General features: G+C 36.5%; 1 protein-coding gene across 1 annotated transcript in view; it reads left to right on the forward strand.

Annotated features, from left to right (window-relative positions):
* Positions 1–11,154, forward strand: part of LOC127868642 (eukaryotic translation initiation factor 3 subunit B-like) — a 51,261-nt gene that overhangs the window by 38,621 nt on the left and 1,486 nt on the right. The window contains exons 13-17 of the mRNA XM_052410573.1: positions 6,513–6,591; positions 7,371–7,509; positions 7,929–8,054; positions 8,368–8,445; positions 10,982–11,090. Of these exons, the coding sequence (XP_052266533.1) occupies positions 6,513–6,591; positions 7,371–7,509; positions 7,929–8,054; positions 8,368–8,445; positions 10,982–11,090 (531 nt within the window). The remainder of the gene's footprint in view (positions 1–6,512; positions 6,592–7,370; positions 7,510–7,928; positions 8,055–8,367; positions 8,446–10,981; positions 11,091–11,154) is intronic.

Consider the following 11,154-nt stretch of genomic DNA (forward strand, 5'->3'; position numbering starts at 1 on the left):
TGTGTTTAGGTCCATTTTATTCCTTAAGCATCAAAGCTATTGCTTTCATACTTGCAACACTTACTAACTATCATAAGGGGACTGTGCAGGCAAAGTAATGTAACTCTGACTGGCATTTTGACAGAATTATGTGCCCTTTTTATACTTAGAAAATTGAAAATTTGATTAAGTTTTGTGTTTAGGTCCACTTTATTCCTACAGTATCAAAGCTATTGCTTTCATACTTGCAACACTTATTAACTATCATAAGGGGACTGTGCAGGCAAAGTTATGTAACTCTGACTGGCATTTGGACGGAATTATGGGCCCTTTATACTTAGAAAATTGAAAATTTGGTTAAGATTTATGTTTTGGTCCACTTTACCCCTAAAGTATCATAGATATTGCTTTCATACTTGGAACACTCACAAACTATCATAAGGGTACAGTAAAAGGACAAGTTGCATAACTCTGGTTGTCATTTTTAAGGAATTATGGCCCTTTTTTGACTTAGTAACTTTTAATATATGGTTAAATTTTGTGTTTCGATCCACTTTACTTCTTAAGTATCAAGGCTATTGCTTTCAAACTTCAAATACTTTCATGCTATCATGAGGTTACTGTACCTGGCAAGTTGAATTTTACCTTGACCTTTGAATGACCTTGACTCAAGGTCAAATTATTAAATTTTGCTAAAATTGCCATAACTTCTTTATTTATGATTAGATTTGATTGATACTTTGACGAAACTACTCTTACCTGACATACCACAATAGACTCCACCCAAACCATCCCCCGTGCCCTCCCCCCTTCCCCCCTCCCCCCCCCCCTAATTTTTTTTTTTTTTTTTTTTTTAAAGATCATCTCACAAATGACCAACACACCCTCACACTTTACTCCCACCCCACCCCCACCCCACCCCACCCCCACCCCACCCCACCCCCCCCCCCCAATTTTTTTTTTTGATTTTTTTTGTGTGATTTTTTTTTATTTTTTTTAAGATCATCTCACAAATTACCACCACACCCTCACACTATACCCCACCCCCCCCCCCAATTTTTTTTTTAAACGGTTATGTTTGAAATACCGTCCAACCATCGCACCCAAAAAATACCCCCCCCCCCCTCATCGCCCGCCCCCCCCCACCCGTTTTTTTTTTTTTTTTTTTTTGTTTTGTTTTTTTTCGCTTTTTTGGAAGATAATGTAATAAATGTCCACAACCACACACTATACACCCCTCTTCACTCCACCCCTCCCTCCTTTGTGATTGAAAATGAGAGTCCTTTCACCTTTAAAAAGAAAATAGATGAGCGGTCTGCACCCGCAAGGCGGTGCTCTTGTTAGAATTTGAATTTGACAGAAAACTAATTGAAATAAAAATCACTCATCCAGAAAATGATTATGAAAATGAAAAATGATTTGCAATCGATTCTTGGTCATTTTAGTTGTACTGTGTTCCTCCGTACCGCGTTCCATTTGGATTAATATATTGCTATCTTTAGTGCCGCCATAATAATTATAGTAATGTATATAGGCATCGGTTCATCCTGGTTTCTATATAAAAATGTACTTCAATCATAAAAAATTCAGGGAAATGTTTGCTGCTAAACACATATGGGCCAGGAAGCTTTCATAAACAGCATGCCCGTTTCATATTTATGCCCCCCTTTAAAGAAGAGGGGGTATATTGCTTTGCTCATGTCAGTCTGTCGGTCGGTCAGTCGGTCGGTCCGTCTACCAGGTGGTTGTCATACGATAACTCAAGAACGCTTGGGCCTAGGATCATGAAACTTCAAAGGTACATTGATCATGACTCGCAGATGACCCCTATTGATTTTGAGGTCACTAGGTCAAAGGTCAAGGTCACGGTGACTCGAAATAGTAAAATGGTTTTTGAATGATAACTCAAGAATGCATACGCGGCCAACAGGGCACACTCTGAACAATATTACTGAAGCAACTGGTCTGTAATCCTAAATCTATAATTATCAGTCCAATGAAACATCATCCTTTTAGTAAAATACAGTGGATCAGTAAATTTTTTATCAGAATAGTAGATTTTTTGTATATTAAATATTGTGTTAATGTTTAATTTTGTTGATTAATATAAATATAAGCAGGACAGGGGAGGTAATACACTATTATATCTTTCTTATATACAGGGGAAACAAATGCAATAAGTTTAAATTTATTGTTACAGCATTTGCCTCCCTTGTAATATATTTAAATTTTACCAATTGTAAGGCTAACTGCATTTTTGTAATGCATACTACTACTACTACTACTACTACTGCTGCTGCTGCTGCTGCTACTACTACTACTACTACTACTTACTACTACTACTACTACTACTACTACTACTACTACTAATACTAATACTACTACTACTACTTCTACTACTACTACTACTACTACCACTACCACCACCACCACCACCACCACCACCACCACCACCGTTCACAGTGACAAAAAACGTATTCACACAATGGCTGCTACTACAACTTATAGCCCATATAGGGGGGCATGCATGTTTTACAAAAAGTCCTTGTTTGATTTTGTTATCGTCTGGGAAAAGACGCTGCGAGGAGTATATTCTCATATTTAAAATGTGGTGAAAGCTTCTGAAAATATTTGGATCAAAACAATACAAGGATTCAGTGTCTTTAAAAATAAATAAGATTGTGGAAATATGATTTCCACTGGGTTGCTGTTGATGGATTGGGTTGGAAAAAAAACCAACTCTTTATCATCCATAGACAATTTACTAATTGTTACAAGCAATTATTGACAATCTGAATTTATAACAATTGCATTAAGAATACTGACATTTATCATCCAGAAATATAGGTAAGTTTTCATGAAATTCTTAATATCTAATGGACAAAACTAATTGTAACAAAAAGTTTGTAGTGAAAACTTGACATTAACTCTTATATGTTGCCCAGCACCATTGTTATGACGATAAACCAGGCCAGAGTTTGTACAGATCAACCAAAGTGTTGTTCTGGATGAGAGAATCCATGGTTTACTGAACAGTTTGTTGTTTAAAATGGTTCAGTTCAATTATAGTCGTATATTACACCATTGTTATGATGATAGACCAGGCCAGAGTTTGTACAGATCAACCAAAGTGTTGTTCTGGATGAGAGCATCGATGGTTTACTGAACAGTTTGTTGTTTAAAATGTTTCATTCAAATATTAGTCCCCTACCGGTTTCACCGGAGGGGACTTATGGTTTTGTCTCCGTCCGTCCGTCACACTTTTCTGGATCCTGCGATAACTTTTAAAGTTCTTAATATTTTTTCATGAAACTTAGAACATGGATAGATGGCAATATGGACATTATGCACGTCATTTCATTTCGTTCCTACGTCAAAAATTATGGTTGCGATGGCAACAAATAGACTAGAAATACTGCTGAAAATGTTAGTTTTTCTGGATACTGCGATAACTTTTAAAAATCTTAATATTTTTTCATGAAACTTGAAACATGGATAGATGGCAATATGGACATTATGCACGTCATTTCATTTCGTTCCGACGTCAAAAATTCTGGTTGCTATGGCAACAGATAGACTAGAAATACTGCTGAAAATGGTGGTTTTCTGGATCCTGCAATAACTGTTTAAGTTCTTATTTTTTTTTCATGAAACTTGAAACATGGATAGATGGCAATATGGACATTATGCACGTCATTTCATTTTGTTCCTAAATAAAAAAAAATGGTTGCTATGGCAACATATATATATATATAAACAATCTGGAATTTCTGACAATGGTGGAGCCGGTAGGTGACTTATATTGCTTAACAATAATCTTGTTGTTGTATATTACACGATTGGTATGATCATAAACCAGGCCAGAGTTTGTACAGGTCAACCAAAGTGTTGTTCTGGATGAAAGAATCCATGGTTTACTGAACAGTTTGTTGTTTAAAATGGTTCATTCAATTATTGTCTTATATTACACCATTGTTATGATGATAAACCAGGCCAGAGTTTGTACAGATCAACCAAAGTGTTGTTCTGGATGAGAGAATCCATGGTTTACTGAACAGTTTGTTGTTTAAAATGTTTTGTTTAATTATTGTCTTATATGACACCATTGTTATGATGATAAACCAGGCCAGAATTTGTACAGATCAACCAAAGTGTTGTTCTGGATGAAAGAATCCATGGTTTACTGAACAGTTTGTTGTTTAAAATGGTTCATTCAATTATTGTCTTATATTACCACATTGTTATGATGATAAACCAGGCCAGAGTTTGTACAGATCAACCAATGTGTTGTTCTGGATGAGAGAATCCATGGTTTACTGAACAGTTTGTTGTTTAAAATGGTTCATTCAATTATTGTCTTATATTACGACATTGATATGATGATAAACCAGGCCAGAGTTTGTACAGATCAACCAAAGTGTTGTTCTGGATGAGAGAATCCATGGTTTACTGAACAGTTTGTTGTTTAAAATGTTTGGTTTAATTATTGTCTTATATGACACCATTGTTATGATGATAAACCAGGCCAGAGTTTGTACAGATCAACCAAAGTGTTGTTCTGGATGAGAGAATCCATGGTTTACTGAACAGTTTGTTGTTTAAAGACCATCTATGGTTGACTGAACAGTTTGTTGTTTAAAATGTTCAGTTTAATTATTGTCTGATATTACACCATTGTTATGATGATAAACCAGGCCAGAGTTTGTACAGATTAACCAAAGTGTTGTTCTGGATGAGAGAATCCATGGTTTACTGAACAGTTTGTTGTTTAAAATGTTTGGTTCAATTATTGTCTTATATGACACCATTGTTATGATGATTAACCAGGCCAGAGTTTGTACAGATCAACCAAAGTGTTGCCCTGGATGAGACCATCCATGGTTTACTGAACAGGTTGTTGTTATTAAATGCTTCATTCAATTATTGTCTTACATTACACCCAGTGCCCTCACACTACTTTGGGGGAAGGGGTCCGCAGCCCTTAGGAGGGGGAATTTTCGCGGCGTTTCCCTTTTGGGGGGATTTCTACTTACTCTCTCATTATTACATTTGTACATGTTTGCACTATATTCATTGCATTTTTCATAATTTAATATGTTTGCAAAGATTAAATTGAAATAGAATTGAGATATGATAATCATGAGACACTTCTATTTAAAAAAAAAATTTATTTATTTTTTTTTTTAGGGGTAATTTTTCCCCCCAAAAGGGGAAAAAAGTATACTTTTCAGTAGGGGGACTGCTGCCAAATTGGCCGCAGATTTAATAGATTGAGGGCCCTGACACCATTGTAATGATGATACATCAGGCCAGAGTTCTAGAAATATATTTAAGGGTTGTTATGAATGAGACAATCTATGGTTTTTTAACAGTTCAAGCTTTGTTCATGTGTTCATGTTATGCCCTTGTTACAACCCCTCCTTTTAACTGTTTCTACCACAGGTATTAAGTTGAAACTTCACACGTTTGTGGGATTGTGTTAGGTCACTGATTAAGCTTCTTACCTCTTACCTGTAATGTAGATTATTTATGCCTTTTTTGCAATTAGATATTTGGAAGAGGCAACTTTTCCATAGCACCGTTTTTACACAGGTATTTAATGAAAACCTCACACATGACTGAGTTCATGGTCATTGGTTTGGGCTTGACCAAGTATCTTTCCACTGACCTGCATTTCAGCATTATTATGTTCCTTTTTGTACTGAATTTTGTTGTGCGAAACGCTTTCAGATATTAACAGATTTTTTTGGTGAGTCTACCTGCATGACTTTCAGATCAAGGTAGAGTTTTTTTTGTTTTGGGAGTTTTGAGACGAATGGGCAAGTTTTGGGCCTGTTTGTTCACGGTCATTATTATGTTAAATAAAACATGGTTTTTACTTTATAACTTTAGATTCTATTAAGGCATTGTGATGTTATTTTGTGTAAAATAACTAGAGTTCGCTTTATATCGTATCTTTAACTCCCCGCGAATTTTCTTAGTGGAACTGTAATAAGGTCATCCTGCTAAGAAATTTCGCAGCAAGTAAAGTTGAGAAACAGAGCGAATATTGATGCAAAATAAACACCAGTAACTTTTTTGCTGATATGTGAATGTGAGCGGCATTTAAAAAATGCATACAAGTAATAAAGGGTATAACACCGCGACAAATTCGCCATCTTGACTATCATGTGATTATCCCCTCTGGTTGGTAGATTACATTCAGATCTTGCTTTCAAACTTAACTTAAATTTAACTCTCTTCATTGGTAAACAGTTTTTATTTCTTGTTTAATGGCATGATCGCTTTTGTTGTTTTACTTGTTTTCAACTTTTATTTGACATGTACTATGTATAGACTACAGATATTCAACGTTAAATTGGTCTTTGTGGGCATCATATCACACGAATGACTTAACATGTAAAATGCTATATCAAAAAGTAGAAGGCGCTGTATTGGTATAGCTCTTGTTAATAAATTGTTGTTGTTTTTTTCCATAAAATGTATATGAAAATGTATGTGAAAAAAGATATGCATAAAATTATATTTTTCAGAGGTGTTTGAGCGACGGACGGCCAACCATTTGTTCTGGAGTCCTACAGGGCAGTTTATTGTACTTGCCGGACTTAGAAAGTAAGTTGATCTAAGCCATTGTGTAATGGTAAATAATGCTAACTGTTGTATGAATATGAGTTTTGTATTCCCATCATAATCAAACTTTGTCAATGGTTCTAGTCAGCTGCCCAAATAACACATTACAGTGATGTGAAAAGAATATTTTCTTACCCATGCAATAGACTAATGAATCATTAATTAAAGAAATTTTCATCACTCAAAAGCTGCATATGAAATCAGTGTTGTGGACTAAGGACGCATGTAAGTGCCAAAAATGAGTGCTTGTCTTTCAAATGACATGACAATAAATGTCTACTCTTGCAATTGAAATTGAACACATACTTTTATGATAGTTAATGCCTACTCTTGCAAATGACGTTAAATGTCTACTAATTCAATTGACAATGACCTTCTATTTAAACAAATGACATTAAATGCCTACTCTTGCAAACCACATCCAAAGTTTACCAATACACATTTAATTGAATGCCTTCTCTTACAAATGGCATTGAATGTTGACTTATACAAATAACTATAAATGCCTACTCTTGCAAATTGTATCGAAAGTCTACTTATACAAATGACATTGAAAATAAACTTAATTCCTTCTCTTGCCTATTCCATTGAATCAATGTATACAAATGAAATAACATGCCTACTAAAACAAATGACAGTGAACTTTTGCAAATAATATTGAATGCCTACTCTAGCAAATGACATTGAATTCCTACTCTTGGAAATGAAAATGAAGGCCAACTGTTTAAGATGACATTGGATGCATGGTGATTGTTTTCCAGTATGAATGGTGTGCTGGAGTTCATTGATACGACGGACATGACTGTCATGGCTCAGACTGAGCACTTCATGGCTACAGATGTGGAGTGGGATCCTACAGGCCGATATGTCATTACGGGTGTCAGCTGGTGGGGTCACAAGGTAGGGGAGTAGATGGGGTTGTAAAAGTGGGTGTACTGTTATAGGTTAGTAGTATTGGACTTAAGGCGAGAATATGACTGGAGTCTTTGCATTCCTAATGTTGTACATCTGAGTCAGGGATTTTGTTTGGTTGTTGACTATTTTTGTCTTAAAAAGGGGGATGGGAACTTAGAAATGCAATGAATTATGGACCATATCACAAAAGTGAAATCATTAATATCGGTTTTGCCTTTAAATAATTCATAAAACCTCGGACTTAATTGAGATACTATTGTATAATGTGACACAAAGTTGCTTGTTTGACCTAAGGAGTGATGTTCAAATCTTCCTACCATCTAATTTCTTTGAACAAATTAAATTAAAACACTCAACTTTTTATCATTATCATAATCTTTGAATTATAATACTTGTGCCTGTAGGTTGACAACGGTTACTGGCTGTGGTCTTTCCAAGGTCGACTCCTGCATAAGCAGCAGTTGGACAGGTTCTGTCAGATGCTATGGAGACCAAGGCCTCCTACTCTCCTCCCTGGGGAGGAAATCAAGGTATGGGAATATGTGTGTTCACTATTTGGATACACCTTTAATGTTGTCACAGAAACGACAGAAATCTACTGTGAAAGACCTTTCTTAGAGCAAGAAAGACTAATTGGGCAGTGATTCTTTTCAGATACCTTTATTGGTTTTGTAAAGGTGATAATGATTAAGAAAAAAACTATAAGCAAGATAGTAATAAAAAAAACAACGATTGTGAGTAATAAAATGATAACTGTGAAGCATACATTTTGGAAATCTTTACAATTGTGATATTTAGTGAAACATCAAATGTGCATTTTTATGTCTGTGGATTGTGTTGCAGGAAATCAAGAAGAATCTGAAGAAGTATTCCCAGCGATTCGAGGCCCAGGACAGACTGAGGCAGTCAACTGTGTCCACGGTCAGTATACAGATATCTTAGCTCAATGAGCATGTGTACAGAAATTGTAACTTTGGATGGTTAAGTAGTGTTGCAGCTTATACTTTGATACTCAATGTCATGATCAACCTCTGACAATTTGTAATCAAAGATTTTAATATTGCAAATTAAATCAAACTTTCACATTCAAATACATCTTTATTATGATTGATAAAGATTGAATTGGAGCAAGATAAAGCACACCTTTTAGTCCTCTAATTTGATTTTAGAAGTGGTTGTTTTCATTCTAAACTTTGTATAAATACCTGTAGAGATGAGGTATCTAGGCCTAGTATAACATACTTAAGTCAATATTCCAACTCAACTTTGAATTTTGTATTCTCATTTTTAGAGATGACATTGACAATCATGCTTAATTTGGTGTTCACCGATGTTTTTGTGAGTTGAGTCTGACTCAAGTATATGTGGAAGTATATGTGAGTAGGCTTATAGCTGTGATATGAGATTGTGAGCTAAATGACATAATCACTACTCTATGCCGAGTATAGACTCAAATTTCTTCTTCTGAGTTGAGCTCAAAAGTTGAGAATGTTTGATACTGGGCACAAGTGTCTGTGAAGCTATCTTGTCAGGGGTGTCAATTTTCCGGATTATTCCGGAAATCCGGATTTGAGCCATCCAGGGTTGATTTTGAGGTGAATGTAAATCCGATGAGTTTGTTTAAGGCGGGTGGGGGTAGGGACAAAATTATTTTAGTGCGGGATCATTTCAGAACGAATATTGTTATAGCATCGTCGGCATTCCGGACATTTGCGCTTGGTACCGATTTTATTTATTGATTTCTGATTGGTAAGCGGCTGGCACTAACATGAGCAGGCACTGACAAAGTAAAGCACTGCAATATCATATTTTAAAACAATATGTTAATGAAACTATATATTGACTGCGTATTTGCTAGGTTACTGGTAACTGGTTTTCATTTTCTGCAGTCAAACGATATGCATATTTAATTTCATTTGCAAATGATGTATCGCGACATGTTTTCGGACAGTCGTTTTCGGATACGCTGGTTTGTTAATTACATTTCGAAGTTCTAAATATCATTTGTTTAGAATTACAAATACACCTGCGGTGTTACGGATGGTTTGGTTTATAATATTTTGCATTGTACTCACCAGAAATTGCTCCTAGAAAGACTATAAAAAAAGAACATTAAGCTAGGGCTCGGGGGGTTGGGCCCTCTCTTCCCTTTATCCTACGGCTTAATTTTCCGGATTTCAAATTTGGGCCAATTGACACCCCTGCTTGTCTGACTGGATGATTGTGAAGCTATCTTGTCTGACTGGATGATTGTGAAGCTATCTTGTCTGACTGGATGATTGTGAAGCTATCTTGTCTGACTGGATGATTGTGAAGCTATCTTGTCTGACTGGATGATTGTGAAGCTATCTTGTCTGACTGGATTATTGTGAAGCTATCTTGTCTGACTGGATGATTGGGAAGCTACCTTGTCTGACTGGATGATTGGGAAGCTATCTTGTCTGACTGGATGATTGTGAAACTGGGAAGCTACCTTGTCTGACTGGATGATTAGGACGCTATCTTGTCTGACTGGATGATTTTGAAACTTTCTTGTCTGACTGGATGATTGTGTAGCTATCTTGTCTGACTTGATGAGTGTGCAGCTTTCTTGTGTGACTGGATGATTGTGCAGCTATCTTGTCTGACTGGATGTTTGTGAAGCTATCTTGTCTGACTGGATGATTGGGAAGCGACCTTGTCTGACTGGATGATTGGGAAGCTTCCTTGTCTGACTGGATGATTGGGAAGCTATCTTGTCTGACTGGATAATTCTGAAACTATTTTGTCTGACTGGATGATTGTGTAGCTATCTTGTCTGACTTGATGAGTGTGCAGCTTTCTTGTGTGACTGGATGATTGTGCAGCTATCTTTTCTGACTGGATTATTGTGTAGCTATTTTGTCTGACTGGATGATTGTGTAGCTATCTTGTCTGTCTGGATGATTGTGAAGCTATCTTGTCTGACTGGATGATTGTGAAGCTATCTTGTCTGACTGGATGATTGTGTAGCTATCTTGTCTGACTGGATGACTGTGAGGCTATCTTGTCTGACTGGATGACTGTGAGGCTATCTTGTCTGACTGGATGATTGTGAAGCTATCTTGTCTGACTGGATGATTGTGAAGCTATCTTGTCTGACTGGACAATTGTGAAGCTATCTTATCTGACTGCATGATTGTGAAGCTATCTTGTCTGACTTGATGATTGTGAAGCTATCTTGTCTGACTTGATGATTGTGAAGCTATCTTGTCTGACTTGATGATTGTGTAGCTATCTTGTCTGATTTAATGATTGTGAAGCTATACTTGATGATTGTGAAGCTATCTTGTCTGTCTGGATGAGTGTGAAGCTATCTTGTCTGACTTGATGATTGTAAAGCTATCCTGTCTGACTGGATTACTGTGGAGCTATCTTGTCTGACTTGATGAGTGTGCAGCTATCTTGTTTGACTGGATGATTGTGTTGTTTGTAACAGGAGATGCTAGAGAAGCGCCGCCAGCTGATGATGGCCTATGAGAGCTACAGGCAGCATGCTGAGGGAGAGTTCTTCGCTACCAAGCAGCAGAGGATTGACCTGCGCAATGGTGAGTCATTTCATGTAGTAATGCTTGGGATCTGTTGCAAGGGATGGTGTGTACAAAGGGTTTG

This window comes from Dreissena polymorpha, chromosome 2 (genome assembly GCF_020536995.1).
Source record: "Dreissena polymorpha isolate Duluth1 chromosome 2, UMN_Dpol_1.0, whole genome shotgun sequence".
Classification (NCBI taxonomy): domain Eukaryota; kingdom Metazoa; phylum Mollusca; class Bivalvia; order Myida; family Dreissenidae; genus Dreissena; species Dreissena polymorpha.